This window comes from Papio anubis, chromosome X (assembly GCF_008728515.1).
Source record: "Papio anubis isolate 15944 chromosome X, Panubis1.0, whole genome shotgun sequence".
In the NCBI taxonomy this organism is placed as follows: domain Eukaryota; kingdom Metazoa; phylum Chordata; class Mammalia; order Primates; family Cercopithecidae; genus Papio; species Papio anubis.
Window position 1 is genome coordinate 80,804,651 of NC_044996.1, and position 18,362 is coordinate 80,823,012.

The window sequence follows — 18,362 nt, forward strand, 5'->3', positions numbered from 1 at the left end:
AGTAGGTGTATATATTTATGGGATACATGAGATATTTTGATACAGACATACAATGTGTGATAATCACATCAGGGTAAATAGGATATCCATCACCTCAAGCATTTGTTTAACTGAAATTTTTGTAGCTGATTTATTTTTTATTGTAGCAAGGTAAAAGTTCTGTTTATTTTATCAGCTTAAAAATCTTTTAGAAGGTGCTTTTATGGTACTGTTATGAATATTAATAACATTTTTGCTAATCAGGCTCAGGAATGTTGCAATAAATTAGAACTATGTAGCTTATGGACACTTATGTCACATGAGTTTGAAAAAATTTTTTGATAATATGAAAGGCATCAATTGAGATTCTACATCATGCTTATTGTTTAGTTTTAGGGTTTTTTTTTTTTTTTTTTGAGACACAGTCTTGCTCTGTTGTCCAGGCTGGAATTCAGTGGCACGATCTGAGCTAACTACAACCTCAACCTCCAGGCTCAAACAATTCTTACGCCTCAGCCACCCCAGTAGCTGGGATTACAGGCGAGCACATCACACCCAGCTAATTTTTGTATTTTTAATAGAGATGGGGTTTTGCCATGTTGACCAGGCTGGTCTCGAATTCCTGGTCTGAAGTGATCCGCCTACCTCAGCCTCCCAACGTGCTGGGATTACAAGCATGAGCCACTGCGCCTGGCCTAGTTTTAGTGTTTTTTTGTTTTTGTTTTTGTTTTTTGTTTTTTTTAAATGGTGTCTTGCTATGTTGCCCAGCCTGTTTCAAACTCCTGGGCTCAAGGGATCCTCCTGCCACAGCCACCTGAGTAGTTGGTACTACAGGCGTGGAACATTGTGCACAGCTAATGCTTGGGTTTTAAGGAATTCCATGGCCTAGTAAGATTCAACGATGTGGAGTCTGGAGCTGAGACCATTTAGAAAATGGTGACATCATTTGTGCAGATTCAATAGCTGGTTAATGTTGTTGCTAATTGAGCATGTCATTTTTTTTTTTTCTCACAAAGTAAGGTCAAGACTTCAGAGCCAGCAGTTTGCTATGTCTGTCTAATGCTTGAAAATATTAATAAGTTTTTCAGTTTTACAGGGCACATATCCAGATCTTTCAGATTTTCTACATTTTCTAGTTTTGAAGACACTGTTAAGTTCAGTTTTGTAGGGTTTTTTTGTTTGTTTTAGAGAAAGGGTCTCACTCTGTAGCCCTTGCTGGATGGAGTACAGTGGCAGGATCATAGCTCACCGTATTCTTGAACTCCTGGACTCAAGTGATCCTCCCAACTCAGCCTTTGGACTAGCTAGGACTAAAGATGTGTGCCACCATGCTTGGCCTGTTTTGTACTTTTAATATTACCTAATACTTTACTATTAGTGAAGTCAATGCATTTTCCTTTCTGAGAATGAATAATAATTAAGTTATAAACAAGTGACTCCCAAAGAATGCAAATTTTGTTTGAAAATTATACTCTCGCTTAAATAAACTTTAAATCTCCAGTTTGGTTTTACTCTAAGGATCAAGTTCCTTCATGCTATATTCATTTGGCCAATGATTTAGGAATAGGTTTAAAAATGATTTGCTACTTTTAGCCAATGGTAATAGTTCACAGCACATTTATCATCCATTGTTATTTCAGAAGTTGTTGAAAACCTGGTTGCAAGTGATAATTCACCTAACATACCAGAGGCAATTGATAGACTCTTCAGAGACATAGCAAATATCAACAGGGAGTCTATGGCTGAAATAACAGATGCTCAGGTTAGTATAAAAATAATTCTGTTTATGACAAGTTTTGATAATTCTTCATTTTAACCAATGTATTATATAGGTAAAAAAGTAGTCTTAACCCTTGCTAAACATATAAAAATCTATTTTTGGATGTTCACACCTAATTTAGGGGAAAAAAATTTTAGAAACCAATGGAAAAATATGTGCTCAAGTTTAAACATTTTTTATTTATTAGTAATGTTATATATTATTAATATTTATTAACCTCTCCAGGCTTCAGTTTTCTCATCTGTTAAATGATAATAGTAATACCCACCTCTAAGTGTTGTTGTGAATAGTAAACAAAATAACATACATAAGGTCCTGGGCACACACGAGTTCTCTTTTCCTTCCCTTTGCAGCAAAGTAGTGGAGCCACCCAGCAGTGGAGAACTCAGTTGACTATAAGCCTTCAGAAGTGCTTTTTTGGGGGGTAATTTTCTAATGTTTAAATGAAGGTCTGTTACTTACTTAATATGGAAATTGTCTTGAGGCTTGAAACACTTTTGAGAACATTTACCTTGGGCAAATACTTGCATTTTGGTGATTACTTATATGGAAAGGTGAGAAGAAAGTTTATTGTAAATCTCTCTTCCTCTTTATATATATATGTATCTATATATGTATGTATGTGTTTATGTATATATAAATACCTTTATTTAGATATAATTTACATACCATGCAATTCACCCATTTCAAGTATGCAATTCAATAGTTTTTAGTATTTCCCAGAGTTGTTGTGCACCTATCACCACGGTTAGTTAATTTTAGAATATTTTCACCACCTCAAAAAGAAACCACGCCCATTCACAAACACTCTCCATTTCCTCCCATCCCCTTCCCTCCCTCACCCTCAGCCCTAGGTAACCGCTAATCTACTTTTGGTCTCTATGGTTTTGCCTAATGAGGACATTTTATATAAATAAAATCATACAATGTGTGGTTTACTGACTGCTTTCACTTAGCCCCATGTTTTCAAAGTTCATCCATGTTGTTGCATGTATTTGTACTTCATACATTTTTATGACTGAATAATATCCCATTGTATGGCTATACCATATTTTGTTTGTGCATTCATCTATTGATGAACGTTTTCATTGCTTCCACCTTTTGGCTATTATGAATAATCCTGCTATAAATACTCATGTACAGATTTTTATGTTTTTATTTTTCTTAGGTTTGTACCTAAGAATGAAATTGCTGGGCCATGTGTTAACTCTAAACTTTTGATGAACTACCAGATTGTTTTCCAAAATGGCTGTACCATTTTACATTCCCACTAGCAGTATAAGAGGGATCCAGTTGGTGGTGACTCATGCCTGTAATCCTAGCACTTTGGGAGGCCAAGGCAGGCGGATCACGAGGCCAGGAGATCAAGACCATCCTGGCTAACACCGTGAAACCCCGTCTCTACTAAAAATACAAAAATTAGCTGGGCGTGGTGGCGGGTGCCTGTAGTTCCAGCTACTTGGGAGGTTGAGGCAGGAGAATGGTGTGAACCCGGGAGGTGGAGCTTGCAGTGAGCCGAGATCACACCACAGAACTCCAGCCTGGAAGTGAAGAAGCCGAGACTCCGTCTCAAAAAAGAGGGATAGAGGGATCCAGTTTTTCCACCTCCTTGCTGACATTTTTCATTATTTGTCTTTTTGGTTATAGTCATTTTAGTGGGTTTGAAGTGTTATCTTATCTCGTTGTGTTTTTTATTGTGGTAAAACACACATAACATAAAATTTACTGTCTTAATCATTTTTAGGTGTATAGTTCCCTTGTGTTAAGTATGTTCACATTGTGCAGCCATTCTCCAGAACCTTTTTCATCTTGCAAAACTGAAACTCTATACTCATTAAGCAACTCCCCCTTGCCCTCTAAAATTCTTACGAATTTTGAGATCAGCTTGTCAACCACCATTCTACTTTCTGTCTCTATAAATTTGACTACTCTCAGTACCTCATGTAAGTGGAATCATATAATAATTGTCTTTTTGTGACTGGTTTATTTCTCTTAGTATAATGTCTTCCAGGTTCATCCGTGTTGCAGCATGTGTCAGAATTTTCTTCCTTTTTAAGACTGAATAATCCATTGTATGTGTATACCACATTTTGTTTATCCATTCATTTGTTGATGGACACTTGGGTTGCATCTACCTTTTGCCTATTGTGAATAATGTTGCTATGAGCATTGGTATGGAAATTTCTGATCAAGTCCCTGCATTCAATTCTTTTGGATATACACCCAGAATTGGAATTGCTGTATCATACGACAATTCTGTTTTTAATTTTTTGAGCAACCGCCATACTGTTTTCCATAGCAACTATAGCATTTTACATTTCTATTAATAGTGAACGAGGGTACCAGTTTCTTCACATTATCACCAATACTTGTTGTTCTGTTTTTTTATTGATAGTAGTCATCCTAGTACTGTGAGGTGGTATCTCAGTTTTTTATTTTATTTATTTATTTATTTTTTAGACTATCACATTCTGTTGCCCAGGCTGGAGTGCAGTGTCAGGGTTTCAGCTCACTGCAACCTCTGCCTCCTGGTTTGAAGCAGTACTCGTGCCTCAGCCACCCAAGTAGCTGGGATTACAGGCAGGCACCACCACACCTGGCTAATTTTTGTGTTTTTAGAAGAGATGTGGTTTTGCCATGTTGGCCAGGCTGGTCTCGAAATCCTGGCCTCAAGAGATCCACCCACCTTGGCCTCCCAAATTGCTGGGATTACAGGTGTGAGCCACTGTGCCCGGCTGTAAATCTCTTTTTAGATTATAACCTCTTACTGTACTTAGCTGTTAGTGAAAACAAATTATAAGATTCCAAGAGTTTGGGTTTGTTTGTTTGTTTGTATTTTGAAACAGTGTCTTGGTCTGGAGTGCAGTTGCATGATCTCGGCTTACTGCAGCCTCGACCTCCTGGGCTCAAGTGATCCCCCTCAGCCTTCCAAGTAGCTGGGACTGCAGGCGTGTGCCACCATGCCTAGCTAATTTTTTGTATTTTTCATAGAGATAGGGTTTCTCCATGTTGCACAGGCTAGTCTCGAACTCCTGAGCTCAAGCAGTCTACCCTCTTTGGCCTCCCACTGTTAGAATTATAGGCATGAGCCATAAGAGTTTGGTCTTATTTTTCATGAAGATCTGCTTGGTTTTGGAAATGCCTTGAATTTATTTTCTTTCTGGAAAGTCTAATCTTCATATTATTTACTTCTGTCTGCAGCATGTATTTACCATGCTTATCATTATACATATATGTAAACCTACGACAAAACCTGCCATATCTTAGGTGCTTAATACACATGTGTTTTTTTTTTTGTTTTTTGTTTTTTTTTTTGAGACGGAGTCTCGCTCTGTCGCCCAGGCTGGAGTGCAGTGGCCGGATCTCAGCTCACTGCAAGCTCCACCTCCTGGGTTTACGCCATTCTCCTGCCTCAGCCTCCCGAGTAGCTGGGACTATAGGCGCCCACCACCTCGCCCGGCTAAGTTTTTGTATTTTTTAGTAGAGACGGGGTTTCACCGTGTCATCCTGGCTGACACATGTGTTGAATAAATATGTTTTGTGATTATGAAGTATTTATAATCATAGTTTATCTTATCCTTTCTATCACAATATGAGAAAATACAAAAAATTGTTTAAAATCATAAAGTAACATAACTTTACAGAAAGTTTAAAAAAATGGATACAAAATCACATGCAAACACACACTTGAATATAACAACTATTATTTTAATATATTTTCTTTAATAGTTTTACTGTTTAAATGTTACTTAGCTATAATTATACGGTACATGTAATATTTCTGACATCATAAAAGGCAATTTGCTCTGTGTTCCCAACGTTTTATTTTATTTTATTTATTTATTTAGTATTTTTTAAAACCAGAACATTTATTGCATAACTAATCGTTGACATTCTTAAGGTGAACTAGATGCTGCAACAGCTGCCCTCTTGTGTTTAGGTGTTGTTCCTTCACAGAATCCATGCCTGAATCTGCGGTATACAATTTTTAGGTGCCTCATTCGACCAGTTCCGGTGGTATTTCGTCTTTTAGCCTTGGCACTCCAGTTATACTTTCTCTTGCGCTTGGCAGGGTAGCCACATTTGCCACAGGTCGACTTCTGAAGGTGGTAGGCCTTAGAGCCACAGCGGCGGCACAATGTGTGCATCTTATTGCGACGCTTTCCAAACGATGACGTTCCCTTCGTCATCTCGCTTCTGCAGCCGAGACCAGAGAGCTCAACATTTTAAAATAAACATTTTCAAACAGAAAAGTTGAAAGAATATTACACTGGACACCTGCGTAACAGCCACTTACTTTTTACAGTTGTAAACATTTTACCATATTTGCTTTATCACATATACATTTGTCCATCAACCTATCTTATTTTTTGGGTGTATTTTAAAGTGAGTTGCTGACAACAGTACATTCCCCCCCCCCAAATGTTTTAGTGTGCATATCATTAACCAGAATACAATATTTTATTGAAGTTCTTTTTTTTTTTTTTTGAGACAGAGTCTCGCTCTGTTGCTCAGGCTGGAGTGCAAGTGGCATGATCTCGACTCACTGCAACCTCTGCCTCTCAGGTTTAAGAGATTCTCCTGCCTCAGCCTCCCGAGTAGCTGAGACTACAGGTGCACACCACCACGCCCGGCTATTTCTTTTGTATTTTTAGTAGAGACAGGGTTTTACCACGTGGGCCAGGCTGGTGTCAAACTCTTGACCTCAAGTGATCCACCTGCCTTGGCCTCCCAAAGTGCTGGGATTACAGGCGTGAGCCACCATGTCCAGGCATGACCACTATTTTAAGTGGATGAATACTATTCCATCAAGAAAGTTTATTGTAATTCACCTATTTATTTCTTTATTATTGGATATTTATATTGTTTCTCTTATTTATTTATTTATTTATTTTTATTGAGATGGAGTCTTGCTCTGTCTTGCCCAGGCTGGAGTGCAGTAGCATGATCTTGGCTCACTGTAACCTCCGCCTCCTGGGGTCAAGTGATTCTCATGCCTCAGCCTCCCGAGTAGCTGGGATTACAGGCGCCTGGCACCATACATGACTAATTTTTGTATTTTTTAGTAGAGACAGAGTTTGACCATGTTGGCCAGGCTGGTCTCGAACACCTGACCTCAGGCAATCCGACCGCCTTGGCCTCCCAAAGTGCTGGGATCACAGGCGTGAGCCACCGCACCTGGCCGAACACTTTTATATATTTCCAAATTGCTTTCCAAAATGCCAAAACAGGTAGCTTCTTTAAGCTATTTTAGTCTGGATGTTCATTTCCCATCATAATATGTCGAATCATTTGTTCTTCTGGGTAATTTGGAGTGCAGTATTAACTCCATGTGTTTTTAGTGATACAAATGAAATAATACTTAGTATGAAAGTCGGCCGGGCTTGGTGGCTCATGGCTGTAATCCCAGCACTTTGGGAGGTCGAGGCGGGCGGGTCACCTGAGGTCAGGAGTTCGAGACCAGTCTGGCCAACATGGTGAAACCCCATCTCAACTAAAAATACAAAAATTAGCTGGGCATTATGACGGGTGCCTGTAATCCCAGCTACTTGGGAGGCTGAGGTGGGAGAATCACTTGAACCCAGGAGGAGGTGGTTGCAGTGAGCCGAGATCACGCCATTGCACTCTAGCTTGGGCAACAAAGCGAGACTCCGTCTCAAAAAAAAAAAAAAAAAAAAAAAGAAAAAAGAAAATCATTTGATCAACTGTGGCACTGAGGATACTATGTGATGGAGATGGACATGATAATTAGCCCCAGAATAATAAGTGAAATGACAACCATGCTGCATTAGGCCATTTTCATTGGTATAAAGGAAATACCTGAGGCTGGGTAATTGATAAGGAAAAGAAGTTTATTTGGCTCATGGTTCTGCAGATCGTATAAGAAGCATGGCACTGGCATCTGCTTCCAGTGAGGGCCTCTGGAAGTTTCCAATCATGGTGGAAGGGGAAAGGGAGCAGGCATCACATGATGAGAGAGGAGGAAAGAGAGAGGAGGAGGTACCAGGCTCTTTTTTAAGAATCAGATCTTGCAGTAACTAATAGACTGAGAACTCACTCATTACTGTGAGGACAGCACCAAGACAATGAGGGATCCACCCCCGTGACCCAAGTACCTCCCATCAGCCCCACCTCCAACACTGGGGATCAAATTATGATATGAGATTGCCAGGGGAAAAATATCCAAACTGTATCAAATGCTAAATAAATCATCTATTTAAACTGAAGCTCATCAGAAAAATGTGGAATGGTAAGTGAGAAAAGTGGCGTGGAAGAAAAGACTTAAAACTAACATACATTTTGTACCACTGCTGTGCATAAATTGGGTTAAAAAAAGAGAACTAAAACAACTAAAGAATAAATGATACAAAGTAATATAATTAATTGCCAAGTTGTATACAACTTAATGAATATATGAATTCAAAGAAGAAAGAACAACATAGACTGTAAGGGTTGCTGAAAGCTTCATTTATGTTGTTGGTGAGACTGAAATGGATTTGAGTTACAAAAAAAAACAAAGGGAGGAGGTATATCAGGTGAAGCCAATAGTATGAATAAAGACACATTGATAGGAATGAACAAGTTGTGTTCAGGAAATAGATAGTTGTTAACAGTGGGTAAGTTTTTGAGGGGAGAGGTAGTATGGGACTAGATTATGGGGGGCCTGGAAATGACCCATAATAGTTGCATAAGCATACGATATTCAAGAATGAAAATACCGTTGGAGGTGGCCAGTATTTTAACTAGCTAAGGAAATGTTTCTCTTTGACCAGATTGAAGAAATGGCAGTAAACCTATGGAACTGGGCACTTACCATAGGAGGAGGTTGGCATGTAAATGGAGAGCGGAAAATTAAATGTACGTATACATATTGTGACATGTATTATGAGGAGTGTTCTTACTATATATTGGATAGTGTTCCTGCAGTTTAAATAATGTTTTGGGCCGGGCGCGGTGGCTCAAGCCTGTAATCCCAGCACTTTGGGAGGCCGAGACGGGCGGATCACGAGGTCAGGAGATCGAAACCATCCCAACATGGGCTAACATGGTGAAACCCCGTCTCCACTAAAAAATACAAAAAAAAACTAGCCGGGCGAGGTGGCGGGCGCCTGTAGTCCCAGCTACTCGGGAGGCTGAGGCAGGAGAATGGCGTGAACCCGGGAGGCGGAGCTTGCAGTGAGCTGAGATCCGGCCACTGCACTCCAGCCTGGGCGACAGAGCGAGACTCCGTCTCAAAAAAAAAAAAAAAAAAAAAAAAATAATAATAATGTTTTGGCCAGTTCTTAGATAGAGATTTGTTAAAAGACAAACAAAACAACCCAGGAACACTGGTTTCTCAAGCAAATGGCCTCCCTCAGTTTTATGATTTTTTTCAGAGGTTAGCTCCTTATTAACAAACGTTTAAAGGTATCACTGCAAGAAATAGTCTGGAGGAGAACAACAAAGATGATTAAAAGGTGAGACAGTGAGAACTTAAAGAAATGTTAAAGGACATGGATTATTTCTCATGGAGATGATCAAAATCTTCAGGGTTCTGAAGGACCATCAAATAGTAGATTCCCCTCTATTAATAATAGAATAAGTGTTACCATATGACATACTCAGATTTTAAAAAGTGTAAAGAGTAGTTTCCTCAGGAAGTGGATTGATAAACATTGGAATGAGTTACCGAGAAAAACTATGGAAATGATTTCTACCTGTGAGAGCAAACAACAAGAACGAAAAAACAAAAATCTCAAACTAAACTCATCTTCTTGGATGCTTTGAATGTGGTCCACTGTCTGGCAATGTTCCAGTGCTTTAGCTAAATGGGCAAAGTCTAGTGTGCTGACAGTTACTGATTTTCAATAGGCATAGTGACAGCAAATGCATTTATGGGAAGTATATTGCTCATTATAAAGAATACATTGACGTAACAAACCAAAGGGTGAACCTCTGGACTGCTTGACATTGTAAAGACAAATGACTTTTATCTGTATGCACCAAATAGAATTTACTACTAACTATCTTTGTGAATATAAACAAAACTGTATACAACTTCCATGTAGATATAGGGTAATTGTGCTTAATATAATCAATAATATACTTACTCATGAGTCCACTCTATTAGCATGTTTAGAGAACAGTTCTAGCTCTTTAACTCTTAGATAAATTGATATCATTGCTCCCAGGAGCCTTAGATCCTGTAGTTATGGGGAGGTAAGAGCTAGGAATTTATCAGTGGAAGAAACTTAGTACACAGGTGAACTGTGTGATATTAAAGTGCATTAATTCTTAACTCCTACCGTTCTGCATATGAAGAAATATTGCTTTAGCTGTTTACTGCTTATCAAATAGGGATATGGTAGATGAAGTGGCTGTCACAGCCTCTTCCCATGTACTGTCTCATTTCTTTTCTTCTTTTCTTTTTCTTTTTTAAGGGAAGGCAAGGGGTGAGGGCAGAACCACACAGTGTTGATGGGATTTGGGCCAGGGAGATGAGAGAGCTAGGGAAGAGAAAAGAGAATGTTAAAAAAAAAAGCGGGGGGGCTGTAAGAGGAAAAATACTAAACAGGTAAGGAAAGTGGAGAAAAAAGGGGAAGCAAGGAGAGGAGAAAGGCAAGGGGGGAGAGAAGAAGAGGGAAAGGCAAGCGATAAGAGAAGAAAAGGGAAGGATAAGAGAACGGACAAGAGACAGTAAAGAAGAGAGTCCCATGTACTGTCTCAGTTCACGTAGCAGTTCTTAATCAGATATTTGGGTGCTTGTTGTGTGTATCATACTTTTTTTTTTTTTGAGACGGAGTCTCGCTCTGTCACGCAGGCTGGGGTGCAGTGGCCGGATCGCAGCTTACTGCAAGCTCCGCCTCCCGGGTTTACTCCATTCTCCTGCCTCAGCCTCCCGAGTAGCTGGGACTACAGGCGCCCGCCACCTCACCCAGCTAGTTTTTTTGTATTTTTCAGTAGAGACGAGGTTTCACCGTATTAGCCAGGATGGTCTGGATCTCCTGACCTCGTGATCCGCCCGTCTCGGCCTCCCAAAGTGCTGGGATTACAGGCTTGAGCCACCGCGCCCGGCCTCATACAATTTTTGATACAGTGGAGAACAGGTTGTTAGTGCAGGAGGCCTCCAAGTTAAAATAATTTTATTTCAAAAATATGTTTATTGGAATATATTTTGTTTCCTTAAAAACAAATTTAGTGTGCCTGGATTATGTGCTATGTGATGAAATAAGTCATGAAGATTTATAAGCTATAATTCTTTATTACTTGGAGGAATTATGGAACAATGAACAGGAAAGTCAGAAGTAGATGAATGACTTGTAAGTTTTAGTTTTAGACCTGTTGCATTTGAGATGACAATAAGGTTGGAGATGTGAGACTAGAGCTTATGAGAAAGATCAGGACTGAGCCTATAGATTTGGCAATGATTTACACAGAGGTGGTAGTTGAAGACAGAAGAGTAGTTGAGTTCTCTGAGGAAAAAAATAAAGAGCAGTGGTTCTTAAATATTGGTATAAATGAGAATCAGGCTGGTCATGGTGGCTCACGCCTGTAATCCCAGCACGTTGGGAGGCCTAGGTGAGTGGATCACCTGAGGTCAGGAGTTCAAGACCAGCCTGGCCAACATGGTGAAACCCTGTCTCTACTAAAAATACAAAAATTAGCTGGGCATGGTGGTGCGTGCCTGTAATCCCAGCTACTCGGGAGGCTGAAGCAGGAGAATCTCTTGAACCCTGGAGGCAGAGGTTGCAGTGAGCTGAGATCTTACCATTGCACTCCAGCCTGGGCAACAAGAGTGAAACTCCGTCTCTCCCCCTCCCCCCCAAAAATGAGAATCACCTGTGAAGCCTGTGAAAAATACAGATGCCCAGGCCCTACCATTGGTGGTTTTGATTCATTTAGGTGCAGGATGAAACCTGGGCATATCTATAATTTGAAAAATATCTCAGGGCTTCTCATGCACACCAAAATTAATCAGTGGTATTGAGAGAAGAACAAAGTAATGAGATTTTAACTCTGAATCTACCAGCTTCAAAGTTAAAATAAAAAGAATAAAGATAGATGACCAAAAGGAACAGTCAAAAAACTCTACACGATATTGGCTGGGCGCGGTGGCTCACGCCTGTAATCCCAGCACTTTGGGAGGCTGAGGCAGGTGGATGACGAGGTCGAGAGATCGAGACCATCCTGGCTAACACAGTGAAACCCCATCTCTACTAAAATTATGAAAAATTAGCCAGGCATGGTGGTGGGCTCCTGTGGTCCCAGCTACTCAGGAGGCTGAGGCAGGAGAATGGCGTGAACCTGGGAGGCGGAGCTTGTAGTGAGCGGAGATCAGGCCACTGCACTCCAGCCTGGGCGACAGAGCGAGACGCCGTCTCAAAAAAAAAAAAAAAAATTCTACTGGAGATTTATTAGTCATTTATTGAGTGCGTTTTCCTTATAGGATTCTTATACCATTTTATGGTATGGAGTAAATGAAAGGGAAAAGGTAAGATACCAGAACAAAGATACCAATCTTAAATTATGCTTGAGGATTTCGGAAAGAATAGTTTAAAGCTACATAAACAATAATTTACACATTTATAAATGTCAGAGGGTACAACCCTGTGTTTATCTAAAGTCAATTCAATTTCAGGCTGTGGATAGAGCGGAGTAAAGTGGATGTTCAAAGGTATCAGTCACCAATTACCTAACCAAGATGTTTATAATATAGAGGGGTCAGGAACAGGCTGGTGAGAAGACAAGACGGAGCTACAGCAACAAAGAAAACATCTTTATATGGAAGTAGCATTCTGTTTCAGCCTCAGCTGCCTTTGGCTTGAAGACTTATTGGTGATAACTATAAACAGCTGGATTACGAATGTGAGGATTGGAGCAGACAAAGTTCTTAGACTAAGATATTTCCCACACAAGGACCAGGATATTTCAGGCCAAGGGAGTAATTTTTTTTTTTTTTTTTTTTGAGACAGGATCCGGCTCTGTCACCCAGGTTGGAGTGCAGCGGTGCAATACTGACTCACTGCAACCCCTGCCTCTTGGGCTCAGGTCAACCTCCTACCTCAGCCTCCCAAGTAGCTGGGACTACAAGGCATGCACCATCACACCCCACTAATTTTTGTATTTTTTGTAGATATGGGTTTTGCCATGTTGCTTAGGCTGGTCTGAAACTCCAAGGGAGTAATGTTTTTCAGAAAGGTTATGGCCATTATGAAATGTTGCTCTGAAGTTAAGGAAGGTGATCTTTGAGAGTGCAGTTTTAGTAAAGTGGTAAGGATGCAAAACACATTGCGGACATTTAAGGAGATGAGTGAGTAGCAAAACAGTAGAGCTAGTAGACAGACTTTTCAGTTCAAGAAGTTTGTCAATCAAAGGAAGAGGAGAAATGGATGCAAACTTGAAGCATAGTGGGGTTAGTTGATTTTTTTTTTCAAGGTGAGGAGATGGGTACGTTTGAAGGTAGAGAAGAAGGAATAAGTTGAGAGGGAGGTACTCAAGATACTTTTAGAAAGGGGCAATAATTGAGAGACCAGAGTCTTTGAAAATACTGAAGGATTAGCAAACTTTGGAACTTTGGAATAAAAAAGGAAACATTTTCTTTTTCTTTATTTTATTTTATTTTATTTTATTTTACTTTAAGTTCTGGGATACCTATGCAGAACACGCAGGCTTGTTACATAGGTATACATGTGCCATGTGATTTGCTGCACCTATCAACCCATCATCTAGGTTTTAAGCCTGCATGCATTAGGTATTCGTCCTAATGCTCTCTCTCCCCTTGCCCCCACTCCCTGACAGGACCCGGTGTGTGATGTTCCCCTCCCTTGTCCATGTGTTCTCATTGTTCAAGTCCCACTTATGAGTGAGAACATGCGGTGTTTGGTTTTCTGTTCGTGTGTTAGTTTGCTGACAATGATGGTTTCCAGTTTCATCCATGTCCCTGCAAAGGACATGCACTCATTTTTTATGGCTGCATAGTATCCCATGGTGTATATATGTCACATTTTCTTTATCCAGCCTATCATTGATGAGCATTTGGGTTGGTTCCAAGTCTTTGCTATTGTGAATAGTGCTGCAGTAAACATGCGTGTGCCTGTGTCTTCATAGTAGAATGATTTATAATCCTTTGGGTGTATACTCAGTAATGGAATTGCTGGGTCAAAATGGTATTTCTGGTTCTAGATCCTTGAGGAATTGCCACATTGTCTCCCACAATGGTTGAACTAATTTACACTCCCACCAACAGTGTAAAAGCGTTCCTATTTCTCCGCATCCTCGCCAGCATCTGTTGTTTCTGACTTTTTAAATGATTGCCATTCTAATTGGAGTGAGATGGTACATCATTGTGGTTTTCATTTGCATTTCTCTAATGACCAGTGATGATGAGCTTTTTTTCATATGTTTTTTTTGGCCGCATAAATGTCTTCTTTTGAGAAGTGGCTGTTCATATCCTTTGCCTACTTTTTGCTGGGGTTGTTTGTTTTTTTCTTGTAAGTTTGTTTAAGTTCCTTATAGATTCTGGATATTAGACCTTTGTGAGATGGATAGATAGCACAAATTTTCTCCCATTCTGTAGGTTGCCTGTTCACCCTGTTGATAGTTTCTTTTCCTGTGCAGAAGCTCTTTAGTTTAATTAGATCCCATTTTTCAATTTTGGCTTTTGCTGCAATTGCTTTTGGTGTTTTAGTCATGAAGCCTTTGCCCATGCCCATGTCCTGAATGGTATTGCCTACATTTTCTTCTAGGGTTTTTATGGTTTTAGGTCTTATGTTTAAGTCTTTAATCCATGTTGAGTTAATTTTTGTATAAGGTGTAAGGAAGGGATTCAGTTTCTGTTTTCTGCATATAGCTAGCCAGTTTTCCCAACACCATTTATTAAATAGGGAATCCTTCCCCCATTGCCTTTTTTTGTCAAGTTTGTTGAAGATCAGATGGTTGTAGATGTGTGGTGTTATTTCTGAAGCCTCTGTTCTGTTCCATTGGTATATATATCTGTTTTGGTACTAGTACCATGCTGTTTTGGTTACTGTAATCTTGTAGTATAGTTTGAAGTCAGGTAGTGTGATGCCTCCAGCTTTATTCTTTTTGCTTAGGATTGTCTTGGCTACACGGGCTCTTTTTTGGTGCCATATGAAATTTAAAGTAGTTTTTTCTAGTTCTGTGAAGAAAGTCAATGGTAGCTTGATGGGAATAGCATTGAATCTATAAATTACTTTGGGCAGTATGGCCATTTTCGTGATACTGATCTTTCCTATCCATGAGCATGGAATTTTTTTCCATTTGTTTGTGTCCTTGCTTATTTCTTTGAGCAGTGGTTTGTAGTTCTCCTTGAAGAGATCCTTCACATTCCTTGTAAGCTGTATTCCTAGGTATTTTATTCTCTGTGTAGCAGTTGTGAATGGGATTTCACTCATGATTTGGCTCTCTGCTTGTCTATTATTGGTGTATGGGAATGCTTGTGATTTTTACACATTGATTTTGTATCCTGAGAGTTTGCTGAAGTTGCTTATCAGCTTAAGGAGCTTTTGGGCTAAGACGACGGGATTGTCTAAATATGCAATCATGTCATCTGCAAACACAATTTGGCTTTCTGTCTTCCTAATTGAATACACTTTATTTATTTCTCTTGCCTCATTGCCCTGGCCAGAACTTCTAATACTGTGTTGAATGAGAGTAGTGAGAGAGGGCATCTTTGTCTTGTGCCAGTTTTCCACAGGAAAACTTCCAGTTTTTGCCCATTCAGTATGATATTAGCTATGGGTTTGTCATAAATAACTCTTTTTTTTTTTTTTTTTTTTTTTAATTTATTTATTATTATTATACTGTAAGTTGCTTGTAGGGTACATGTGCATAGCGTGCAGGTTTGTTACATATGTATACTTGTGCCTTGTTGGTGTGCTGCACCCATCAACTCGTCATTTACATCAGGTATAACTCCCAATGCAATCCCTCCCCCTCCCCATGATAGGCCCCAGTGTGTGATGTTCCCCTTCCGAGTCCAGTAGTCTCATTGTTCAGTTCCCACTATGAGTGAACATCGCGATTGTTTGGTTTTCTGTTCTTGTGATAGTTTGCTAAGAATGATGGATTCAGCTGCATCCATGTCCTACAAAGGACACAAACTCATCCTTTTTGATATGGCTGCATAGTATTCCATGATTGTATATGTGCCACATTTTTCTTAATCCAGTCTGTCACTGATGGACATTTGGGTTGATTCAAATCTTTGCTATTGTGAATAGTGCTGCAATAAACATGCACGTGTGCATGTCTTTAGAGCAGCATAATTTATATCCTTTGGGTATATACCCGGTAATGGGATGGCTGGGTCATATGGTACATCTAGTTCTAGATCCTTGAGGAATAAGCCATACTGTTTTCCATAATGGTTGAACTAGTTTACAATCCACCAATAGTGTAAAAGTGTTCCCTTCTCCACATCCTCTCCAGCACACCCTGTTGTTTCCTGACTTTTTAATGATCGCCATTCTAACTGGTGTGAGATGGTATCTCATTAATAGTTTTGATTTGCATTTCTCCTGATGGCCAGTGATGGCATTTTCATGTGTTTGTTGGCTGTATGAATGTCTTCTTTTGAAATGTCTATTCATATCCTTTGCCCACTTTTTGATGGGGTTGTTTGTTTTTCTTGTAAAATTTGTTTTGAGTTCTTTGTAGGTTCTGGATATTAGCCCTTTGTCAGATGAGTAGGTGCAAAAAATTTTTCTCCCATTCTGTAGGTTGCCTGTTCACTCTGATGGTAGTTTCTTTTTGCTGTGCAAGCTCTTTTAGTTTAATGAGATCCCATTTGTCAATTTTGGCTTTTGCCGTTGCTTTTGGTGTTTTTAGACGTAAGTCTTTGCCCATGCCTATGTCCTGAATGGTACTACCTAGGTTTTCCTCTAGGATTTTTATGGTATTAGGTCTAACATTTAAAGTCTCTAATCCATCTTGAATTGAATTTTCGTATAAGGAGTAAGGAAAGGATCAGTTTCAGCTTTCTGCCCTTGGTAGCCAATTTTCCCAGCACCATTTATTAAATAGGGGAATCCTTTCCCCATTTTCTTGTTTCTCTCAGGTTTTGTCAAAGATCAGATGGCTGTAGATGTGTGAGTATTATTTCTGAGGGACTGGGTTCTGTTCCATTGGTCTATATATCTCTGTTGTTTTTGTTACCAGTACCATGCTGTTTTGGTTACCAGCCTTGTAGTATAATGGATTTGAAGTCCAGGTAAGCGTGATGCGCCAGCTTTGTTCTTTTGACTTAGGATTGTCTTTGGAGATGCGGGGTCTTTTTGGATTCCATATGAACTTTAAAGCAGTTTTTCCAATTCTGTGAAGAAACTCATTGGTAGCTTGATGGGGATGGCATTGAATCTATAAATTACCTTGGGCAGTATGGCCATTTCCGCGATATTAGTTCTTCCTATCCATGAGCATGGTATGTTCTTCCATTTGTTTGTCCTCTTTGATTTCACTGAGCAGTGGTTTGTAGTTCTCCTTGAAGGAGTCCTTTGCATCCCTTGTTAGTTAGTTCCTAGGTATTTGATTCTCTTTGAAGCAATTGTGAATGGAAGTTCATTCATGATTTGGCTCTGTGTTTGTCTGTTATTGGTGTATAAGAATGCTTGTGATTTTTGCAGTAATTTTGTGTATCCTGAGACTTTGCTGGAAGTTGCTTATCAGCTTAAGGAGATTTTTAGGCTGAGACAATGGGGTTTCTAAATATACAATCATCATCTGCAAACAGGACAATTTGACTTCTTCTTTCCTAACTGAATACCCCTGATTTCTTTCTCTTGCCTAATTGCCCTGTGGAACTTCCAACACTATGTTGAATAGGAGTGGTGAGAGGGCATCCCTGTCTTATTATGCCAGTGTTCAAAGGGAATTTTTCCAGTTTTTGCCCATTCAGTATGATATTGGCTGTGGGTTTTGTCATAAATAGCTCTTATTATTTTTGAGGCGTTCCATCAATACGAATTTACATTGACGTTTTTAGCATGAAAGGGCTGTTGAATTTTGTCAAAAGCCTTTTCTGCATCTATTGAGATAACCATGTGGTTCTTGTCTTTAGTTCTGTTTATATGCTGGATTATGTTTATTGATTTGCGAATGTTAGACCAGCCTTGCATCCCAGGGATGAAGCCCACTTGATCTCATGGTGGATAAGCTTTTGATGTGTTGCTGAATCGGTTTGCCAGTATTTTATTGAGGATTTTTGCATCGATGTTCATCAGGGATATTGGTCTAAAATTCTCTCTTTTTTATTATCTCTGCCAGGCTTTGGTATCCAGGATGATGTTGGCCTCATAAAATGAGTTAGGGAGGATTCCCTCTTTTTTCTATTGATTGGAATAGTTTCCAGAAGAGATGGTACCAACTCCTCCTTGTACCCTCTGGTAGAATTCAGCTGTGAATCCATCTGGTCCTGGACTTTTTTTTTTTGGTTGGTAGGCTATTAATTGTTGCCTCAATTTCAGAGCCTGCTGTTAGTCTATTCAGGGATTCAACTTCTTCCTGGTTTAGTCTTGGAAGAGTGTAAGTGTGGAAATTATCCATTTCTTCTAGATTTTTCCAGTTTATTTGCGTAGAGGTGTTTATAGTATTCTCTGATGGTAGT

At 39.6% G+C, this 18,362-nt stretch overlaps 1 protein-coding gene and 1 pseudogene across 2 annotated transcripts in view; one reads left to right on the plus strand and one right to left on the minus strand.

Moving 5' to 3' along the window:
* Window positions 1–18,362, plus strand: part of TEX11 (testis expressed 11) — a 329,846-nt gene that overhangs the window by 32,042 nt on the left and 279,442 nt on the right. The window contains exons 3-4 of the mRNA XM_031660592.1: window positions 1,620–1,741; window positions 8,533–8,617. Coding sequence (XP_031516452.1) covers window positions 1,620–1,741; window positions 8,533–8,617 — 207 coding nt within the window. The remainder of the gene's footprint in view (window positions 1–1,619; window positions 1,742–8,532; window positions 8,618–18,362) is intronic.
* Window positions 5,607–5,995, minus strand: LOC108583864 (annotated as a pseudogene). Its single transcript, XR_001898681.2, has one exon. The product of XR_001898681.2 is annotated as a 60S ribosomal protein L37 pseudogene (transcript).